Consider the following 23,714-nt stretch of genomic DNA (forward strand, 5'->3'; position numbering starts at 1 on the left):
TCTGTGTTTGGATCTGGGCCCTTAATGGTCCTTAACGGAAGTAAATGGGGGCAGAGTGGAAGAGGTCAGGGGAATTTGGGGAGGCAGTGCATGTGTGTGTGTGTGTGTGTGTGTGTGTGTGTGTGTGTGTGTGTGTGTGATGTAATCAGATTGGAGGGTGAAAATCGAACAGTCGTCTTGTGACATCCTCTGCCAGGACTTAGATGTTAATGGCAGTGGTGGGGTTGGGGGTTGTTGCTGGTGACATATGCCGTCCACATAAATAACACTAACATTCAGGAAACATGACCCTGTCCCCCACTGTGGTTACGTATAACAAGCTTTTGGGCTAGGTTTTGGATTACAAATATCACAAGTCAAGAGGTTGCTTTATCTGACATGATGACCTATTGATGACTTGTGTGACTTGCTGCTAATGGTGTTAATGGCAGAGTGGAAGAGGTGAGTGGATTATGACAAACACACACAAAGGGAATGACTTTTTTGACTGAGTCAACTTCAGAGTGTTCTCTCATTGCCCTCAGCGCATCTGAACCCCTTCTGTTGCTATGCTGGGCTTTTCCTTCCCTTGTCCTAGTGACAGTCTGTGTGAAGTAGACCATTACGAAGCTTAAAGTCGCCTAGGGGCAATAGTTTCCAACCAGGGACCCAGCCACCAGGCCCCAAAGATCACATGTCTAAATAAGATGATTTAAGACATATGTTGCACAAAACCATAACTTACATTCCATTCCATACCATTTCATTTACAGAGATGCCTTTAATGCATTTTGTTTGACATTCTATGTTCATAACTCATGGCATGTACTTATAGCTTGTGGCCTGAGATTCCGTTTCATACACTGATTCTGCCTTGATTGAATTCGGGTGATATAAACACGTCATCTGTTATGCTGTAACTGTAACCTACTGTAACTCCAACACTTGAGTATGAGTAGCCTGGTAAATACACAAATAAGCTCTGTTTTTCCTCAGGGGGGGGGAAAAAGATCCAAGAATAAAAAGTTTGGAAACCGCTGGCCCGGGGTACAAGGCTCCAATTTTAGCCATCCACCCTACTACAAAATGACATCACTGAGCCGTGGTGATAAGGGGTGAGGCGATCACCTCAGCACACCTAGCTGTGTTTACTCTAACCCACCCACCCAACCGGAACCAGAGGGAGGCACGGTCAACCCTCGTGTCTAATCAATAAGGAACTTTGGGTGGATGGATGGGCTAAAATTTGAGCATGTAGGGGCCTTCATTACAGTTGGCTTGGACACTGATTGGGAGATATGAAGATAAGAAAGAATAGCAGTTGGTGGAATGTCCACCTGGACTACACAATTGTGGTCAAAGTCACATTGTGCAACAGATTAATTCACACAGGAGGAGCTATCTCCTATTTGCTCTATAAACCTTTGAGCTGATTAAACAGCATATAGCCTAGTAGTATAAGAAAGAACAGTAGTTAGCCTTACACTGGTATACAAGTCTTCCATGTATGATTGTTTTGTTCATTTGCAATATTTGAAAGAACAATAGTAGGCTAAATGTCATTGACAAGTAACCTAAATGACTATTATTAGTGTTATATTGAATGCATTAAAACCTTTAACAGAGTGAGTTTACAAAACATGTTGGCTATCCCAGCCTTTAGCTACTGCCTACTACTGAGGTCCTAAAATAACATATGGGATGGTAGCCCTGAAACATGACTGTCAGCGTCATGTGAACCATGGCTAATGGGATGGGAAACCCCGATATAATTTGTTTAAAGCAAATTTGACTTCTTCAGCCAAAGGGGACGAATGGCCCCAAACAGTCTCCTCGTCCCCATCACCCACCCACGTACTCCCTTTTTTTCCCCTCCCCTCCCCTCCCCTCCCCTCCCCTCTCCTCCCCGCTAGCGGCCAGCCACGCTTGTCCAGTGTTGCCATGTCCGCTTATTATAAGCGACTTTGGGCTTGTTTTTCTGTTAAGTTGCTTGTAAATATTGGTCGTTGGCGTTGACGGGTCGCGGTTTTTTGGGCTTGTTTCTAAAGTGTAGTTGCTTATTTGGGCTTGTTTCGTAATGTTGTTTAAACCAGTGGTTCTTAAAGCATTTTCATTTCAAGGACCCCCAAATTAATATGCCCCCCCATCTAAAAATATTTTGTGCCAGGGACGCCCATACAAAATGAAAATAGCAGATCTACAAGCTCACAACGCGTTGCACTTGTACATGTTTAAATTGCTCATGTGTGGCCCAGAGCCTTCTATTAGAGAGTTGCGCCAATGAGGGGTCAGAAACAGCGTCGGTCACGTGGTTCATGTAGCTGGACAAGGAGCCGTCGACTTCAATGCATTCCATGAACTTCCGGTTTAGGGATTTGTCACTATTCGCCAATGTATGTGTATGTAGAAGACCTGGCCCGAAGAAGTGAACGGAGTTGGCGTAACTCTCTAATAGATGGCACTGGTGTGGCCCATAGTTGCCTCTTTTGGGCTTGTTTTGCTAGACCTGGTTGCTTGTTTCTCTCACAGAAACTGGCAACACTGCGCTTGTCGCTTTCTGCTGCTTTCACGTTGTCCTTTCTGTCTGCCAGACTGCCACAGATACTTTGCTGCATGTTTCAAGAACTTACGTTCACTGTTGTTTTGGCAGAAGGCGGTAACATTTTGTTGCAAAACTTCTCCGTTGGCAAATTCACGGGATTATTAGTTTGTAACGAAGTTAGTTTGTTGGTTTATTTTATTGTCACTTTACTACAATTCTTCCCCCCTCAGACAAACTTTTCTTAGGGGAGCGTTTGAGCGCAACACTTCAATGGGAGTGATTTTTTCCTGAAACATATACGTTACGTTCTTAAACTGAAATGCGTCTTTTGAAGTGCAATTACGGTTTACATGTACGCGTGTCGGTGGTCTCTCTGTGACTCTTCTTGGACATCATCGTGGGTATCCGTGGACACTCGGGGGGATTAATACCGTTAACAAGAGGATGATGGGGCAACAATCCCGTTAACTTTCACAGCAAAAAAAAAAAAGGGGGGAGTGCAGTTTGTGCAGCAGCCAGACACTGACAGAGAGCGGGCTGCCGCCGTGCTCCTAGCGGGCTTTGTGAGCTGGAGATCCCGCCACGGAGAGGAGAGCATGGGCTGCGGGCTGAGGAAGCTGGAAGACCCGGAGGACAGCAGCCCCGGGAAGATCTACTCCACTCTGAAGAGACCGCAAGTGGAGTCAAAGACAGACACGGTGTACGAGTACGTACTGCTGGACTTCAGTCTGGAAGGTAGGCTGTGTTATGATGATCAGTGGCTGAGTGGCGGTGTAAAAAGTATCACCAATGTAGAAATACTCTGTTACAACAAGTAAAAGTCAGGAATTGAAAATGTACTTGAGTAAAAGTTCAGAAGTAATTGGTATCAAAAATGTACTTAATGTACCAAAAGTACATTTTCAATTAGCCTAAGTTTAAATAGGGCTGAAGAGGTTGATGCATGTTTTTGTAATAATAATCAAAATCGACAAAGTAACTAGTAACAAAGGTTTTCAAATAGTTGTTGTGGAGTAAAAGTACAATATTTGCCTAAGTACTGAAAATTAGAAATACTCCAGTAAAGTAAAAAAAATACCTCGAAATTGTACTTGACTACAGTACTTGAGTAAATGTACTTAGTTACTCTACACCACTGGTTATGATCCTAACAGTAGGCTGTCGCTGTCAATTCAACGTTATCCTCACTTTTGCAGAATTCAATGAATACATTGCCATATAATCACGTTATATCTAGGCGAGTAAGTTACAAGTTGAGTTTTTCTTTTTCATTCTGCAATGCTTATTATTTCCGTTACTCAAGTGTTACTCACCACACGTGTAGAGTCTGGACTTTTCCTGGCAACAGAGCTGTTATTTCAACCCATCTAGAAATAGGTCAGAGAAGGTTTTTCCCTCAGTACCTCTTCACACACACACACACACACACACACACACACACACACACACACACACACACACACACACCTGCTGTGAAATGTTATCTAATTTAAATATGTATGATAATCACAGATGGCCATGGTTTTCAATATTTCCAGGATAATCCCTTCACTGGGTTGACTGGCTGGTTGTTTTGACTGTGACCTATTTGGAAGGAAATGGTGATTATGCTGTTGAATGAGTGCCTGCTATGTAAACAGAGGGCCCTCCATGGCATCCTAGCGTGATGTGAACTTGTGAAGTGCTTCTTTTTAAATTAGGGGGCACAGAGACGCCATAATGATGGTGACAGATACTGGCTTCTAATGATTTGGGGACTACATGCAAGATGCAGCATAAAAACCTGCCTGGGGATGTTTTATCGCCCTGTACAGAATTCCCTTCAAGCAAGACTGTACTGTGGGAAGACTAGAAACTGTCAATGCCAGCCATTCCATAGTGACTCAACAGCTCTGTCTCTGTCTGTCTCCTACTGCTTTTACTGTCAGTGTAATGTGGCTATATCTGACTATATGGCCACTGTCTATTGACTGACTGTCTGTTGCAAAGGTTCAAGAAACAACTTTATTGTCACATCACAGGTTTACAGGGTGTAAAGCAGTTGTTGAGAAGTTTTGCGCAAGCTCCATTATTTGTGTTGTTTTCAGAAAGTAAAACGAGGGGGGAGAGCAAGGAGTAAATTAAAATGTGTAAAAGAGGGGGGAAAATCTAGATATCTACATGGTACATACACATAGCATAAAACCAGAATATACTGTGGTTAAACATAAGGTGCAAAAGTGGTAACACATCAGGTCCACATAGCAGTAGGTATGTGCATGACATTAGACATAAAAAAAAACAAAAAAGTATCAACACATTGGCAGTCCACATGATAGAATGGTAGACCACTAGACCACAGAAACTTCACAATGGCAGGCAGGTCCACAGGGAAAGTAAAGGCCACACTCTCCACATAGACAAACAGATCCACATAGGAACAGACCCTGATCCAGGTTTTGGTGGAGGGAAAACATATAGGCATGTGGGCTAATATGTGAGGTAGCCAAGCCAGGGAACATTAAGTCACATGCAGCTGTGCTTTCTTTGTTTTGCTCCTAAGAAGTTGATATCACACGTTTATTGCTCTCGCACACAAAAGCAGCGTACATTGATCTACATCAGGCAGGGTTTATTTAACTTGAGGCCATCTGGGACCCCGCATTTAATGGATTTAGTCTTTCTCTGGATGCAGGCCCCTGTATAATTTGTCACACTACAAGAACAAGGCCACTATTTTTTGGGTGTTGACCCCGAGTTTACACTTCTGCTTACGGTAGTTTATGTTTCTCTCTACAGCAGTAAGTTGAGTGTGAATAAGTCTGACTCTTTAAGGCTACCATCTGGAGTCATGGGTTCTCTTTTCCACCACTCTTTCTTATACTGTTTCATGCAGGCTGCATGTGAATCACGGGGCTTGGCACTGCCTTTTTCAAGGAACTTTTCATCTTCTGATAGGGCTGAAAGTTTTTAGTTAATTGAAGATCAAATTATGTGTTTATATTAATTCTAAACATCAGTTGTTAATACAATTTAGGGAAAATAAGTCTTATCAAACTCGTCCATAGGCTGCTTTCAATTTGACGAACTTGTGTGAACTTGGCCTTTGATGAAAACGCATTTTATGTGAAGGAGGAGTAGAAGCCAGCAGTAGTCAGCTTTAGGGCATGTATGTTTTTAAGCATTAATAACCGTCCGCACGTGTCATAGCGCTCCATTCCTGAATAGCACCTGGCATGCAGATGCCTGGAACCCAGAGGTGTAACTGAATTCTTTGCCTCTGGTGGTTCTGTTCATGTGTGGGACATGGTTGTACAAATTGTGTGCTCCAACGTCACATGGTCTTGAACCTTACGTTAGAACATTGGTGCCAACTTGTGAGTTACAAAGTGTTTTGCACATGATCTGATCTGCATATAAGTTGGTGGCAGGTGTAAGATACATACATTTCTGCACATTCTTTCTTGCTTGCAATTTAAAATATTTGAATTCAAGAAGCATATTTCAGGTATAACATTAAAAGCAAAAAGTTCCTATGCTCATGTTTCATTCATGTTCCACAAACCCTTGTGGTCTGTACAAAGAAAGACTTTAAAGACATCATTTCTCATTTCCCACCGTAGGGATTTGATTCCCCCTCGCTAGTTCTAATAGCCAGCCCAGCTAATGGGTCTGTTTCAGCTCTGTATGGTAATAACTGCCTGTTCACTGTTGCCAGTATGAATGAGGTTTTGGTGTTAGTTGATGCAGGCCACTGCCGCTCTCCACCACTAGGAGATTATTTCCTGTGATAGATTTCCCAACCCAACCCCACCCTACCCTGTCCTTGCTTCTCCTTGAAAAGATGGAGCGTTTGTGGGGCACACATAGAGTAGCTGTTACACATATCCAGTTCTCACTTCTTACTCCTTGCTCTCTTGCACACTCACTTGTGAACACACACACACACACACACACACACTACACAAACCCCCGTTCACCCCCTGCCCTGTGACCAGTAGCAGTAGTCGTCCAGTTTCCCACTGGGCTGCCCAGTGAGCTTGGCCTCCTTTTAGAGGCCATTACTCCTGCTGAGAGCGGAGACTAGATCTGGGGCCCAGAGCCAGGGGCAGGCAGCACATCAAAGTGCTTAATGGGCAACGCTTCCCCAAGCTGATTACTGCTAGCTGGGCCTAGGACCCACTGCTGGGGGGGGGGGGGGTGTGTGTGTGTGTGTGTGTGTGTGTGTGTGTGTGTGTGTGTGTGTGTGTGTGTGTGTGTGTGTGTGTGTGTGTGTGTGTGTGTGTGTGTGTGTGTGTGTGTGTGTGTGTGTGTGCGAAAGAGTGACAACCAAATCCAGAAACTTTACAATACATATTTCAGTGATTCCATTTAAGTGTTTTTCAACAAACAGAAAGTATGTTCACATCCGTTTAACATTCTGTGTCGTGATGTAGGGTCATTCCACTTAAACTGCACCCATTTTCGCAGGGATCGTAACATGCTGATTATTGTACAGTCTTGGATAACCATCAAATTCAACCTGTGCAGAGATGTAACCAAATCTTTCTTTCAATGAATGACTTAACAATAAATACAGCTAATTCCAGCCTGAGTCATAAAAGCAGAATAAGAGAGAAAGAGAAAGTGTTGGTCGCCATATGTTGGTGAGCTATAATGGCACACAGGCTCAATTGACTTTGGAGTGGGCAGTGAAGGGAGTAAGATCAAAACAAATTAACATATAATGGGAGAGCACGCTGCATGATGTAATTTTGTGGATAAATAAATGGTTTAGCTTGAAGTGAAGTTTATTATTCGTAGTTGGGACTGGAGGATAGAAGAAGACAACAGATTAAAGTAAGGGTCAAATAATTGATTGTAGGATTAATGCCCCTGCCCCTTTCACTCTGGGAAAGAGAGTGTGACTGACTCTTTCCAAGGTTATTGTGACATTACCTATTACAGGCTTTCTATACTGGGACAGTTTTAACCGTTTGCCTTTCTCTAATCTGGGATTATTTCAGATTTATTTTTGGGCGGTGAAACCGCCCCTATATGTGAGGTTTGGATATTTGCACCCCCCCAATCCTGCGCTGTGATTGGCCACTACCCCCCTAACCCTGCACCGTGATTGGCCAATCACAGTCTATTCAGGATTGTGATTGGCTAGTGAAACATGACACATGTGCATAGCCCTATAAATAGGACTATGCACTTAAGTGAATCACACATTGTGGTTCACTCTTTCATAAAGAGTGTTTCAATAAATGTATTTATTTTTTGTACATGATTGGTTGACTCCATTCAGTATTGTGATTAGCTAGCAAGACACCGCCCACTTCACACTGGGTGTGATTTTTTTTTTATTACATTTGGAGAAGAACACAGGGGCAGTTAACACTGTGCTGAATCAATTCCCTCAGACCTCTCCCTCTTCTTGCCTGACTCCTGATTGGTATAATGCACCTAATGTTGGACTAACGTAATGATCTGCTAACATTAGTATAGGATAAGTGCCTTGCTTCCCTAATCGTATTAGGATTAGCTTTTCCTGTTTATATGCAAGGTGGATTCTGTCTGTCTGTCTGTCTGTCTGTCTGTCTGTCTGTCTGTGTCTGTCTGTCGACCTCTCTCTCCCCCTTGCTGTGTTTCTTCTGTGGGCACCCCCATATTGAAAACAGCGTCAGTTTTATAGTTTTTCTCTCTGAACAGTTGCCAAGCAGCTTTCTCCTTTTCACACTTTCACAAGCTCCCTTTTTCCCACACACACAAGACTTTCTGGCTCATAAAAGGGATCTTGTAACCCCTCCCCAACTGTACCCCCCCCTCCCCAACACCGGCAGTCCGACACCACCATCACCTCCTTCCTCCAAATCTCTGCGCTGCTGCTGTACCACCACCTTTCCGTATCATGCATCCCCTGTCTTCCTCTTCCCCCTTTCCAGCACTTACCCCCCCCCCCCCCCCACCCACACTTTCATTTTCTCCCACACAACACCGAACAGAAGCCTCAGTGTGTGGGGTTGAGGGAGTGAGTGGCATGAGGAAAGGGATGGGGGGGGGCTAGGGCTGGAAGCAGGAGAGGAGAAGAGCTGTAGCCCCACGAAACCCCAGTTGAGGGGTGTGTGTGTGTGTGTGTGTGTGTGTGTGTGTGTGTGTGTGTGTGTGTGTGTGTGTGTGTGTGTGTGTGTGTGTGTGTGTGTGTGTGTGTGTGTGTGTGTGTGTGTGTGTGTGTGTGTGTGTGTGTGTGTGTGTGTGTGTGTGTGTGTGTGTGTGTGTGTGTGTGTGTGTGTGCCACACTGACTCGGGTGTGTGACCCACCCTCACACTGTCAAGATGCCACCAGTTTGCATTTGATTTGAAATGGGGTATTCTTTTGCATTCTGTACACGCATTTGAAAGGTCACAGTTCTTTTTGACTACATGGACTTTGGCCAGCAGCTCTGGGTCGTGTTGGCCACTGGTTCTTGGTCTGGGGACCCCCAGGGGTCCTTGAGGGGTTTCAGTGGGGCTCTTTCTAAATTATTGATTGTTAAAAACCAAATGGACCCTTACAGACCTGTAACTCCAAGAGTGTACAAATGGAACCAAATGGACCCAGTCCCCTTGGTTCCATTTGTATAAGAGTCAAATTAACGCTGTGGATTTGGGGTCCCAGTCTAAAATCGAAAAAAAGAAACGGGGGTCAATTGCCCAATGCATATCAAACTGTAGGTTAAATTAAAAAGGTTGAGAATCACTGCTGTAGGCCTATATGTTTCAACAGACGCTAAACAACAAGTAGACCTATATTACAGTAAGCACACCTTGAGGACTTTTATTATGCTTGTGAATGGTGTGAGTACACTTAGGGGTGTTTGTTCAGAGACTGGTTCAGTGGCTCCGCTGAGATCATTCTGGTGTTCAGTCTCATTCTCATTCACTTGGTCAGCCCAGTCAGCCCATGAATTGGCCTCGGCTGTTTACTGTCTCAGCTCTCAGGGGTGTTTGTGTGTGAGAACGTGGGGGTTGCAGTAAGGAATTCTCTCTCTCTCGCCCTCTCTCTCTCTCTCTCTCCCTCGTACCCCCCCCCCCCCCTCTATAAAATGTTTTGTGCGTTAGAACCTTGGAATGTGTTAAATATGTCTGAGCCTCTTTTTTTACTAACACCCGATTGGTGTGTGTGCACTTGCATGTGTGTGTGTGTGTGTGTGTGGCATATAGCCAGCAGCCACTCTGTGAACAGCCACTCTTTGTGGACACAGGAAGTATGGGAATGGTCAGTCCAGGCACTGTGGTAGTCGGAAGGAACCATGAGAAAAGCAACAACATGAATGAGACTCAATCCAGTCTACATGAAAACGGCTCTTTAACAGCATGCACGTTACTAATCTGCATGATATTTACAAAACGCATTTAAGTTGCAACATATGTGTGCATATAGTTTGCTCTACAATTTATAATAATTATAAACAAATTGATGTTCATACTCAGAATTTGTTTTGTTTCTGCATACTACCAGAACAGGACAACATACAACATATTTTATTGTATGGATATTATGTCATTTGAAAGAACAGGAGACAGTATTTCGACATTCAAAAGTCAGCATACAGTATGGATGGCTCTGCCAGTGTGCTTACCACATGCACAATAAAATTGAAAGTGTAAAAATGGACCCTTGCAGTTGGACCCCTACAGTTCCATTTTACACATGCAAGAGTTAAATCAACACTCTGGAATGTTCTGTGTAGGAAGAGACCTAATTACTATGTCCTGGCTTCCAATACAGCTGACCTGTTTCACATGTCATCCCCTTGCCACTACCCTGTCTCTCCTGTCATTCCTCACTGTCCCAGCTAGTTAAGCAGAAGTGCCGTAAAAACAACGATCCAAAAACATTCTGGGTACACCTGTCACCACTGAAGACATGCGTGGCTTTCTTATCGTGTGAGCCGTCAAATTGTTAAAATGTTATTTCATTCTTGTTTGTGAAAGGCAGTGGAGAAAACATAATTTGTTGGTGTCACGTAACATTGTGGAGAGAACTGATGGTTTTCTAACAAGAGACGGGTGCAGTGTTGCCAATAAAACTAGAACAAGCAGACGAGTAGATGGCATAGGGTTAAGATGTAGGAGGTAAGGCTTCGGCTAGTTACGTGTTGCTGGTGGCATCAACAACATCCAAGTCATTGCTAACAGTGGCGAGAACCGTCGCTAACAAACCTACACCCAGCTGCTTTGGAAACCAATCGCATCACTGCCCCAATGTGAAGCACTGCCCACTCTTTAATTGTTTCACCTCAGTTTTAGCAACAAAACCTGGGAGATCGTCACCAGTCTCTTGTTGAGCTAAGCGTTCAGAGACTGGCTAGTGAGTGAGTCTAGAATCTGGCAGTACACAAAACTAGAACAGCAGGGGCAAGCTTGGTTCTAGACACGGGGGCGTCTTAAGTAACCACTGCACTCTCTCTGGGTATGAAACGCTGAATTTTAGTTTTACATACTGTAGCCATTACACTGTGCAGTACATCACTAATCAGACGGACCAGATTTAATTCCAGAGTGTAAGGACAGTGCGGCTCAGCTGGCATAGCTGTATGTACCACACCTTCCCTTGGCACAGTTAGGGGACCTGCCCTTACCAGATCACACACACCACAGCTGAGGGAACCTCGCTAAAAATAATGCATATATACAGACGTTACGTAAGCATGTGGTGCGTGGGTGTTTCCCTCCCTCCACAAGGCTTGGTTAGTGGTCTCTATTTAGGTTTCTCTGGATAATCAGACATCAGGTCAGCCTCTAAAGCCACTGCTTCATAATAGGTCTTTGCTTCAGAAGAATCAACTGGCCATGGAGGTTCAGTCCTTTAATTCACGACCTGCATGAGCTTCAAAATGGTAAATGGTGCATTTATATGGTGCCTTTATCCAAAGTGCTATACAATGTGCATTACATACATTCATACTACACATACGACAGCAGAGGCAGCCATGCAGGGCACCAACCTGCTTCAGGAGCAGTTGGGGTTAAAGGGATGTTTTAAGTGTCTTGCTCAATCAAGCACACATGAAGCCAGGCATCAAACCAGGAACTTTCCGATTCCTAAGTGGCCACTCTACCTGCTCCTCAGCCAGGGAGGTTGCTGTAATACCTCACTGAATTAATATGATGCATCATGCATTCCCATCTCTCTAACAGACTGTGTGAGAGGTCCAACTTCCTGTTAGTGACAAGGGGATAGGTATGATAAAGTTATTAGACCTCAGCCTTTCACAGGCACATACTCCCAAGGTCCAATAATATTAGAATAAAAGTCTGCACAACGGCATTGCTCCTCAGTGATTCGTTTACTTAAAACATAGAAATTACATGGTACACGACGTTTCGGCCACAGTTGGCGATGACTGAGGTGATGACTGTTCTTTTAAACTTGTCATTTTGTGTCCAGCACCAGCAACAAACTGGATGTGCGCAACCCACTGTTTTGAACCAATAATATTAGACCCATAATCCAGTTAAACGTTGGTAGATCTAGAATGACTTCATGGGTTTTAACCACTTAAACCCCAGTATCTGTATTCTGGGGAAAACGTTCGCAGAAAAAAGCCGATCTACAAGCTTACAACACGTCGCAACGTGTTGAGATAGATCGGCTATTTTCAGCAAAGATATTTAATGTAGAGCGAAAACTGAAAAGACACCAGTATAGAGCCTTTAATATCATGTACTGTATGTGAGATGCACTCTCTTACCAGGTGAGCCCCATAACCTTCAGTCTATCATGTCTTCCTAAGATCGTTTGTATTCATCTATGGTCTGGAGAACAGAGTAACGTCTTTTCATGCCGTAAGAAGGGATGACAGCAGTATGCAGCAGCCATTCTTCACTTACCGGTATTTCTTTCTCATGTTCTCTCCCTTATACCCCACCTTTGACTCCCTGTCTCCATCCTTCCATCCATCCAGGTAGCCGTCCCACGGTGCAGTATGTGTCGTCCCTTTGTGAGCTGCCCCAGGCCCTTCAGCCCTACTACACCCAGGGCTACGTCCTGCTTGCCCTGCACCCGATCATCCTGTCTGTGGGACGCACCCGCTCCCTGCCCTTCAGCCTGCTGTACCGCTGTATCCTGGCACGGCCACGGCCCAGGTATGGTTACACACACACATACACATACACTAGTGATGTGCGGGTCAGGTTTTTTCATGACCCGCCACGGAACCCAACCCGTCTCAACCCGCCCCGCGAACCCATATATACATCTATGGCTCAACCCGCCCCGCGACCCGCGGTGGGAAAAAAATTATCATCATCATCATCATCATCATCATCATCATAATAGCTCAGATTTATATAGCACTCTTTTAAGTACCCAAAGTTGCTTTAAATGTCTACAGTAGCACAACATTGTCATGGGCTAAATAAACAAGCATGTTGTTCAAAATAGTTTTTTCTTTTATTTTTTTGCGTGTGAGAGCGGCTGACCCGCTCACCCACAGCCCGCATAATTGCCTCTGAAATCCTGACTCGACCACCCGTGCCGCGGGTTGACCCGCGGGACCCGCGGGTTACGGGTCGGCCCGCTCATCACTAACATACACATATACACACACACACTCTAATACACAAGGTTCAGGTATGTGTAGACTTACAGAACTGATGTTCAGTGCCCCCAATTCAAGATGTACAGTACGACTCATCTCGTATTGGGGCTGTTGAAGAGTGTGTAAAAAAAAACAGGGAAAGACAAGGAAAGCCGTCATAATATATTTTTTCTATTGATGTGTGTGTGTGTGTGTGTGTTTTCAATGGACCAAAAGCCTGTAGTTGTATTTATTTATTTTAAGTTAAAAGTGTTTTGGCTTTTCTGCCTTTATTGATAGTTTTTCAGTGAAGATGGACAGGAAAGAGGGATAGAGAGACTGGGAGAGACACGCAGCAAAGGTCGTCGGGAATGGGACTTGAACCCACAACACACTGTCAGGCTACCTACATTAGAGCCTAAGTGCCCAGACCGCTAGGCCCGCGATCCGGGCCCTTATTATTATTATACTTTTTTGAAAATGACAGTAAAAGAGAAACGGGAATAGTAGGGGAAAGAGAAGGGATGACATGCAGCAAAGAGCCTCTGGTCGGATTCGAACTCAGGCCTGCTCTTAGCAGGTGAGCCCCTAAAGGCCTGTAACTTTCTCAGCTATACACGAATCCACGGAGCGCTGCCCTGGGCGCAGCCATTGCTGCGGTGTCAACGCTCCGCGGACGCGACACCGCAGCAATGGCCGCCTACAGGCAGCTACAGGCAGCGCGTCTATGGATTCGTCTATACCCGCACAAATTGTCAAGGTCCCTCAGTGACATTGTGTGAGGTACAGTATATGACAGATGGTAACAGAAATGTCCTGTTCACATCAAAACATCATATTGGAGATCTTGTGTTGCCCCATTTGTACCCACCATTCATAAACAACACACGTGTGGTCATACGCACACACACACACACACCCACTCATGTGCATGCACTCCAGTAAATGGATGAATGATGGATGAGGTCAGCTGCATATTTCATGCCAAAGCACCAGCCGGAGGACAGACTGTCGTGACTGAGAGGGGGATCCTGGAGATTCTGTTTTGGTTTGGTTTGTCCTATAGGCACACGGCATTGGCAAAAAAATACTAAAAGTACCCCAACAACAGTGGTCTCATCGCAGCCAATGGCATCAGAGCTTCTCCCAGAGGGGCTGATGGGTTGGGATACCAACCAAGTGTGTCATATTTTTATTAGGATAGTTGTCATGGTTATAGTGGGGAGTGTGTGGGGACTTCTGGGTGATGCTGATATGTGATTAGACCAGGGATTCTGAACCTTTTCCAGATCAGGAATCAATCGTGTTGTTATATTTTCATAAAATCTTAGTGTTTTGCCAATTAGTTGGGGCCCCATTTGCAATATCATCAGGGCCCACCAGTGAGCCCCGGGCCACAGGTTGAGAATCACTGGATTAGACTGTAGTTTTGTGATACATTAACCACATGAACCCTAGCATCTCTATTCTAGGCATGTCATTGTAGGCGAAAATAGGTGAACATTCGCTGAACATTAATAGCTGATCGACACATTGTGGGCTTGTAGATCTGCTCTTTTTGGCAAAGAGATTTGGTGTAGTGGGGGAAAAAGGGAGGGGATCAAGTATTGACCCCTTGGGGAAGTTGGGGACCCCGGTCAACCAAGTATATAGTTTTTAAGGGGTTAACCCATTCAATCCGGGAACACATCCGTGTCATTTTAGATTTCTTTGGCTATTCAAAAATAGCAGATATACAAGCTCACAGTGCAATTTGGCCGATTCTACAAATGTTGTAAACAGTTTCTTTTTAAATACTTATGTTGCTATATCAGTGATACTCAAATGTTTTCATGTCAAGGACCCCCAAAATCATGTATTTGGCCACGGACCCCCATTTCAAAATATTTTGTTCCAGGGACCCCCAGAAGCAAAGATTTGAGTTTAAAATGTTTTGCTTTAAAAAAACGTATATAACAGATATAAAGATTTTCAGATTTTCATGATTTTTCAAAAGAAATAGCAGATCTACAAGCTCGCTTTAAGCTTGTATATCTGCTATTTTTGAATAGCCAAAAGTATAAAATAATGGTTATCGCTAAAAATCTAAAATGACACAGTACATGCGTTCCCGGATTGAATGAGTTAAGTAGCAGTACTGGGAGATAGTAGAAGAAGCACACACACTTTCACACTCGTGTGTGTGTGTGTGTATATACTGTACTGAAGGTTAAATTGTTGTTTATCCTCGGTTCCTCTGTCTAAACGCTGAGAAGGCAGCTAGTAGCCGTCTCCCGCTGAGCTGCTGAATGATTTATGGGCCAGTGTCTGACACTCTGATGACAATGACAAGTGAACAGTGAACTCTGCAGCTGCACAGGTTTAATGGCATGGCATCAAACGGCTCCCAATCCAGCAGTTCCTGGTTGATCTGATTACAGTATCCAACAATCAAGCACCCTTCAGTTATGAATAACTTGTCGTTTTACTACAGTAATCACCGCGGCTATTTTAATAGAAATGCAATTAGCAGTAGAAATTGCGTACGTGTGTTCAGTATGTGCTCTTGTATCTCTCTTCTTATGAGGTCATTTGGAAAGATAAGGGAAAATTGGTGAAATTTTTGCTGGTCCTCACTTTGAAAGTAAAGCCATATTCGCACGGGACTAGTATCATGTGGGGACCTCTGGTGTCCCCACATAATACTAGTCCCGTGCGAATAGGGCTTTAGTCATCCTGTAAGCGCTGCAAAAATCTGAATTGGAGAAATTGTAAAGCCTAATTCAAGCTTTAAGCGTTAAATAAATTATTTTGCTTGAAATTCTGTTATTTTCAGCAAACAACCCCGTCAAGCGATGAAGCGAAACAAAACAGATTCTTAATGTGTGTCATGGTTAAGGTTAAGTTTGGGAGAATGTGATCAATGACAAATAATACATGTAGTGATGCAAACATGTGTGTGTCCTTGTGTCTTCCAGTAAGCAGGCGTTGTCCATGTGTCACAGTGTGCCAATATTACGGGTGGAGGAGTGGCCACTGCCTGGAGATTCACTGACTGGAGACACTGTCAGAGCATTGATCGACAGGGTCAGTCACACATGCATTTTATCTACTCATATGGTCTGTATATCGTAGCTGTCGGTGGAAACCTTGTATGTCCAAAACCGTTACTTTTCAGGAAATGGAAAAGAGAAACTGTTCCAATGTATCCAATGTAGCCATTATTTAGTTATTAAGTATAAATTAAGTATAAAACCCACAGACACACTTAACCACCTTCACTTTGACTTTCAGATATTCTCTAAAATAGCGAAAATAGCCAATCTACCAGCTCACAACGTGACGCTTTGTAAGACTACTTTTGCGCATCACTCTTGTATGAGCAAGTAGGGTATTCATTTACAATAAAACTACGCTTAAAAAGTCAAGGTTTCTGCCCAACAACAATGTACACAGTATATGTTGCAGATGATGCTTCTCTGTACCTGATCTTATATCGTCGTCAGGGTTTTTCGTCAGGGTTTTTATTGGTCGGTTGTCTCTTGCTTGGGCAGGTGAACAGCAGTGCCCGAGGGGGTGTTCGATTCGTTGGCTCAGTTCTCCAGCAGGTGTGTGGGATCAGCAATGGGCGGGTGCACAGCCCAAAGAGGGCCTGTCGCTCCCCACCACGCAGCCCGCCCAGCACCCCGCCCGGAGACGGAGAACTGGAGGAGAACACCTACACCTCAGGTGAGAACATCTCACCCACTTCTTCAACTCATTTTGTCATACAGACTATTTATGAATTTTAATGTTTATATTCCCTTGCTGTCTTTCTTTGCTCTCCGTTGTGTCAGTTTATGTTATGGTATATTGAGTAGTGTCTCAGTGACACTTTCAGAGTTAAAATAGATATTACTGTGTACAGTAGACATACAGCAGAGAAGGTAATGCACACCAAAGGTTTTGGTGAGGTGCTGAGCACTAAAATTAAAAGAGGAAAAAAGTGCTGCACACTCTGGATCCATATGTAGTAACTTTAATGATGATATTTCGGCCTACAAGCCGTCTTCAAAATCAACAACTGTTGATTTTGAAGAGGGCTTGTAGGCTGAAACGTCATCATTGAAGTCATCAACAGTTGTTGTCAAGGGATTATTTTGTTCATACATTTTTTTCTCCCTCTTTCTCTGTCCCTCTCCTTGGATCCATCAGACCTGAGGCTGCTGGTGTTCTTCCACTCATGGGCCCCGGGCTGTGCTCCCCTGGACTCACTGGCATGCCAGTACCACCAGGGAGCGCTCTCTATGCGCGTTTCCAGGAAGGGTCAGGTGGTGAGTGCTCTGGAGGCTGATTGGCTCGAGCTGACAGCCGCCTACTACCGGAAAGGCTGGTCACTGGTCGACTCCTTCGTCTACTGGGACACGCCCAAAGGTACTGCTGCTGCTGAAGAAGATGGGGTCCAATAACAGCGTGGCTCCCATTAGCTCTTGGACTTCATGTGGCCAGTCAGTTATCTATGACATACTGGAAGAATCCAGAAGGTGCTCTTTACTAGGGACACCAAACCAAAGGAAAAAGGATAATGCAGCTCTTCTGGAAGTTAACATTTTAAACAGCCTTTATTTCATGGCTCATTCAATAGTGGAACAACAATAAAACCAACATGTTTAAACAAACACGTCAAGGCATACCTGCTACAGTTTTGATGTCTGATCAACTGTGCAGTAGACTCTGCCCACCAGTCATAAAATAAACGATTGAGCCACAGTAAAAGTGGCACTCTTTTATTTTGGTGGAATGTTTACATTCCATTCCATATAATCTCATTACCCGCGTAAATATAAGGAGAATAAACATCCATTACATCAGTGCTACAAGAACACAGCCATTTTCCTAAGGAAGAGATCAAATTAGATCCAGATCAGACCTATTATAATCTTCTGTGGATCATGCAGAACTCATAGTACCCGTGGTTTAAGAACAGCAGGCGTATGAAAGCAATCAGAAGAGTTTCTTGTCCTTCAGGACATTGCTGTGTGAAGAGGTCACTGCTGCCTTTCACAGAGGAGATTGCTTCATCAAATACAAATTAAATGTGCCAGGACCCCATAGACATGAGATTGGATCAGAGAAACAGAGAGAGGGATTACAAATCCTTTGCCTAGCCGTGACCCATCATCTCTCTCAAATCCACATCTGTCACTGTTAATTTGAGGGCATTACATGGCTCTGTCCCTGTGCGTTCACGCACCCTGTTGTGTTTTCTCATTAAAAAAAGTTCTGTTCCATCCCCCCTCGCTTGAACACACATAACACACACATTCTTGATCAGTCACTTCCTGTTTTGGCTGAAGCCCCTCCCCCCTCTCTCCCACAACATCTATATTTGGAAGTTTCTTCCTAACCTTAGCGACCCCACTTCCTGTTCCTCCATGGACAGGCAGACGTCCACATCATGTGTAGACATCTGAGACCTGGAAATCTAGGAATATAGACATGCTTTTATAGTCCTACGCAGACAGAAAGCCTCCCCACACATACTCACCCAGTCTTTCACTCCCTAACCTCTCTCACAGTCATGGATACACAGGAATAAAAAGGCCTGGGTAATATATCGATATTATATCGATCGTAATTTGAGACTAGATTGGAAATTGGATATCATAATAACTTTGAAAATCTTTGGGGGGGAAACATAACCAAATTGCCAAAGCAAACCAAATTCATTTTAAATAGTGGAGTATAAACATGGTGCTCCTGGTGGGAAAACTACAAAACAGAGGCCACTTACTGGTGTGGTGGTCTCTGCTGTGGTTCCAACTCAAGGCACACTTGTATGGAGGGAGAAAATTAGTAAATAAAGATAAAGATGTATATTATCGTAACCATATGATATCATCACAATAATGAGGTATTTGGTCAACTATAGTGATTTGATTTCGCCCAGCCCTAATGAAATGAAATTAATATGGCCTCACACACAAGTACACACAGCCTACTGTATTTCCTATAACTAGTTCATTGTCATCTCAATGACATTCTGTCAGTGACATGTCCCCCTTAGCAGAATCTTTTCCGCTCTGGTTATGAAGATGTAATTGTATACTGGTCTTGGGCTACCGGGTTGTAGCTTTGAAGAATGGTAAATTATGAATTTGCTGATGTGTTCCCTGATATACTGATCTGACACAATGGTACAAGTATTGAAATTGGCGTGTATGTGTAATTGTGTGTCAGCAGGTGAGCCAGTTCCCAGGTCGCTGGAGGGGCTGTTTGTCTACGAGGAGAGGAGCACCTCTCCTCCTGCCAACGACACCATCGTAGTAGAACAGTGGACTGTCATCGAGGTCAGTAATGACTCTGTGTGTCTGAACTCTGAATGTCAAACTGTCATGTAGGGCTGCAACTATTGATTATTTTCTTAGTGATTATTCTACTGAATACTTTTTCAAATAATCGAGAAGCATGTTTCTTTTTCTTTTCTTATATCAAAAAATCGACTCAAAAGTTGCCATTATTTTTTTATAACCAACTAAATCAATTAGTCTGATTAACCACTTAAGCCCTGTCTCTGTCATACAACAGTTTTGCGCAAAAATAGCCGATCTACAAGCTCATGTCACAACACGTGAGCTTGTAGCTCTGCTATTTTCACTATTTTTGAAGATTGATGTAGCCTGTAATGAATAATAATATCATCTATTTTCCCCCCAAAAGCAATTATTTTATTAAAATCAATTATGTTTTATAATCGATTACATTGATTAGTTTGACTACTTGCACCCCTCGAGAATAGCCTCATGCAAATGAGAGTGGCTCGATGTGAAGTGGTAGTGGTCAGAGTGCTAAACTCCGCAGGCAAGGCATTGCATTAGAATAAGGACTTTTGTAAAGGCTTGCAGAAAACATTTACTTGCTTTCTCAAATATTTGAATCATGTAGAAGTAATAGGCACTTTGCTGCAGAAATACAATTATGCTATCATTCAGCTTACTCTCTGTATAAATCTGTGTGCATTAATGCTGGCTTATTTATCACTGCCTCTAATCCAAGGTGTGTGTGTGTGTGTGTGTGTGTGTGTGTGTGTGGGTGTGGGTGTGGGTGTGGGGGTGGGTGTGTGTGTGTGTGTGTCCCATGCACAGAGCTCTAATGTGAAAACTGATTACGGACCCCTCCTCCACACTCTGGCTGAGTTTGGGTGGCTGCTCACTTGTGTGCTACCTACACCCATTATCAGACATGATAGGTAATATATTACATCAACCTGACACTTTTATGCACTTTTTATTAGCATAACAGGAGAGACAAATATCTGTTACTTGCATCGATTTAATGGTACTTAATTTTAAAATGCTGCCTTTTTAATTTGTATTGCCTATGGTCTAACTCAGGGGTTCCAAAATGTTTGCATGCCACGGAACCCCAAATAGAAGTTTGAAACAAAACACAGTACTGCTCCAAAATGAATGCTGTGGCGTCCCAGCTCTGAGGTTAAATAAATAAATTTCCGGTGCTTGTGTCATTTTGGCCTGAGTGTCGGGAGCAGACACTAATGACTAAAAGTATTGTTTAGAGAACTGGTCAAAAACAAATGAATGTGGAATGGTTATTGTGAAACACATACCAGTGAAGGATTATATCAAAAATAACTTGTTTATTATTGAAAAGGTTACACAGTATAACTTTGAATTTGATGGTCTTATGAAATATTAGTTAAACATATGTTTGATACATTTAACAAAGGTACAGCATTTTCTTTTCAAACTGTATTTATTTTTTACCTGTTGTTACTGTATGCCATGGACCGCTAGTGGACGGGGGACCACTGCTTGAGAAACGGTGGTCTAACTGTTGTGCTGTGCTTATGTGTCTAGTGATGGGAACCTGGCCACCAAGCAGGTGGTGTTCCTCCAGAGGCCTGTGAGAGGCCAGGCACCAGCACAAGTCAAGAACCAGGTGAGATGGAGGGATCAGTTAAAGCCACTTCATACCACAATATTGCCTCAAGGTTTGCAATACATGAAAAACATGTTTATAGTACTGTATTGCCTCCCTGTGGGGAACAGTTGAATTACACTTCACAATAGTGCAAATTGGACATTGATCGCTTACTGGTTAAAGTATGAGATAGTGAAAGCAGGCACATTATGCTTGAAAGCTTAATCTTATTATCAAGGACACATTGGAACCTCAACTTTCGCAACGTAATGCATTTCCTAAACCAGTTTGCAAGTAAGAAATGTCATTACCGTGTATGCCACAGCATTGATCTTAATTGGTCCATTCTTCCTCTGTGTGTTTGATCACTCCTTGTCAAAAGGCGGTGTCAGTGCAGAGCGACGTGTCCAATCGCTCTGTGAGTCGCGGGGTCACCAGCCCTGTACCCCATGAGGAGCCTTCCCCAACCATGGGGGGCATTGGCGGCTTCCCTGTTTTCGGAGGGGGATACCCCAGCGCCCTGTCCCACCTGGAGGAGGGGGGCTTCGAGCAGGAGGAGGGAAAGGCCGAGGTCACATGTATGTAGAGCGAGGCGAGAGACTGACAGACAATGGACTGCTACTCAGCTCCCCTCTTCAACTGAAGGGGATGTGTTTTAAGTTTTAACTTGACCACAAGGGGAAATATCAGTTAACCGATGGCATATCTAAGGAAAAGGATAAAAAGACTTTGTGTGAGGACAGATACTGTACTATTGAGCACCTCTGTCTGTCACTGTTGTTTTAGAGCTGTTAAGAATACTGCATCTGCACTGTTGAACATCGTATCCAGTTGCTGATGACACTGACAAGACTTTCCCTGGCCACATACATTCCTTAAAGCTCTCCTTTAACAGAGACAACGCTGCACTTTTTTTGTGTTTTTAATGAAGCCATAATGAATACGATGTAATTAATTTAGCAGTGGATTTACATCCAGTGTTTTATATAGCTTTTCTTTGGGGAAAAAAAGAATCTGTGGGAGACACTTTACACAATGTCACATGTTCACATTCAGGCAGTGATTGTTACTGTTCAGTTATGGTGCTCAAAGGATAACATATCACAGGGTTTTATTAATGGGTTTGTCACATCACTATAGGACACGGTAACACAACTGTAGTGCACGTCCACATACGCGACAGTCATCACAGAAGAAGAATCATCAACATACATTTATCTGTGGGGACTGGAAAACCAAGGACATTCTACATAAAGGGAGAGCGGGTCAATCTGTATTTGTTGTGACCAGGCTCAAGTAACATGAGACTTTTCTACGTTTTTGGGTTCCTCCACAGCAGTGATTCTCAACTGGTTTTGTCCTCACTTGACTTGAATTTCATGTCAGCCATGAAGTCAAGACCTAAAATATTGAATAACCCAATATTCCTCTGTTCAAGTTGAAACCTCATGACCCAAATGACATTTGAGTCCTCTGGCTGATTAACTTTACAGTTCATGTTTTTTTTTTGTGTGGGTAGGGGTTTATTATTTTTGTAGAATTACTACCGGTAGTCCTTTTCTGACCTCCCATGTTCCAACACCTCTTCATCATCACCCTGTGATGCTTGTTCTGTCTCATGGACACAAATGCAAAGGGCAACCCTCTGAACACAGCTCCTCCTACAAACTGTGTTCATGTGTGACTGTGTGTCTTGGTACTGAGCCTAGTCTGGCTGTGCATGTGCAATACGCTGCTACACTTCAAGTGTTGAGCCTGGAAAAGGTAACTTTGTACAGTCCTGACTGGGATTGCAGCAGGCTGCTATGAGTAAAATTACTGGTGTATGACAGTTTTGGATTAGGACCAACTTATTTGCACCACTGATCGGTTTAATTTAATCAACTGGAAACATTTCATATCTGAGTGAGTTTCTTAATTAGTTATAATCTAAGTTCCCCCCAATCAAAGGACCACACGCACCCTCACTAGGTTTGATTGTTTCTCGTACACTTGTTCCCATGATCTCAACAGTCATGGGATCAATGCTTTGTGAATATTCATTGGTGCTTTGTCGTCACCACATCACAATCACTATTGTTTCAGTCTGATGGTACTAGCACTCACCCGTCCCTCTGCTCTGGAATGGATTCAGTTCTTCAGAAACAAACTGCTTATTGTGTTGAGGAAATAACAATTTTGTAATGCTAAAGGGAAAAGGGCTTTTTTTCATGAGGACACCATGCTGCTGTGTATATATAGATATTAACATAAGTATTATTGATGATAGCCTTGGATTTCAAATATTTTAGGCGAGCGTGTATTTCAGAAGGTTCATGTTCTGACTAGTTGAAAACATGTTCAGATGTTTGTATTTTAGAAGGTTCATGTTCTGACTAGTTGAAAACATGTTCAGATGTTTGTATTCGTCGCCCAGGTTTGACTAAGTGTTTTTAGCTCCACAGATGTGTCCATATCAATCCTCATCAGGGAATACTAAACGTCAGTATTAATATTGCAGCATTTACATTTTTTGAGTTGTACATTTTACCGCCATTGGGATATTAAATAGTCATTTCCCCCTTGTTCATGTGTCTTTCTATTTACAAGACAATTGTATAGATACTTTCCTATTAAAGGTGGGGTAAGTGTTAAATAGCTCTATTCTGATTTTTTTTTTAAACAAAATAAATGTTCAGGTTGGGATAACAATTTTATCCAACCAGGAGTGCTCTAAACAAGCAATGAATCAAAGAAATTAGTAGAAATTGGATTGTGTAACTATACAT

The 23,714-nt window shown here is 43.3% G+C and overlaps 1 protein-coding gene across 3 annotated transcripts; it reads left to right on the plus strand.

Moving 5' to 3' along the window:
- The first annotated feature begins 2,589 nt into the window (after positions 1–2,589).
- Positions 2,590–23,510, plus strand: rftn2 (raftlin family member 2). Of its 3 annotated transcripts, XR_013931987.1 has the most exons (10): positions 2,590–3,256; positions 12,433–12,613; positions 16,005–16,113; positions 16,581–16,755; positions 17,221–17,439; positions 19,246–19,355; positions 20,151–20,254; positions 20,883–20,964; positions 21,329–23,257; positions 23,309–23,510. XR_013931987.1 is itself a non-coding variant. In XM_080412311.1 (9 exons), exons 1-9 carry the CDS (start codon positions 3,118–3,120, stop codon positions 21,530–21,532), a joined length of 1,323 nt encoding a protein of 440 aa, XP_080268437.1. In that variant the 5' UTR covers positions 2,590–3,117; the 3' UTR covers positions 21,533–23,510. The 3 variants fall into 3 exon arrangements, 2 of the variants coding, with proteins under 2 accessions (XP_080268437.1, XP_080268438.1); XM_080412311.1 differs by having other exon boundaries at positions 21,329–23,510; XM_080412312.1 differs by having other exon boundaries at positions 19,249–19,355; positions 21,329–23,510.
- The last annotated feature ends 204 nt before the right edge of the window (positions 23,511–23,714 follow it).

The sequence above is a fragment of the Gymnoscopelus braueri genome (genome assembly GCF_963280865.1).
Source record: "Gymnoscopelus braueri genome assembly, chromosome: 18".
NCBI classification, from domain to species: domain Eukaryota; kingdom Metazoa; phylum Chordata; class Actinopteri; order Myctophiformes; family Myctophidae; genus Gymnoscopelus; species Gymnoscopelus braueri.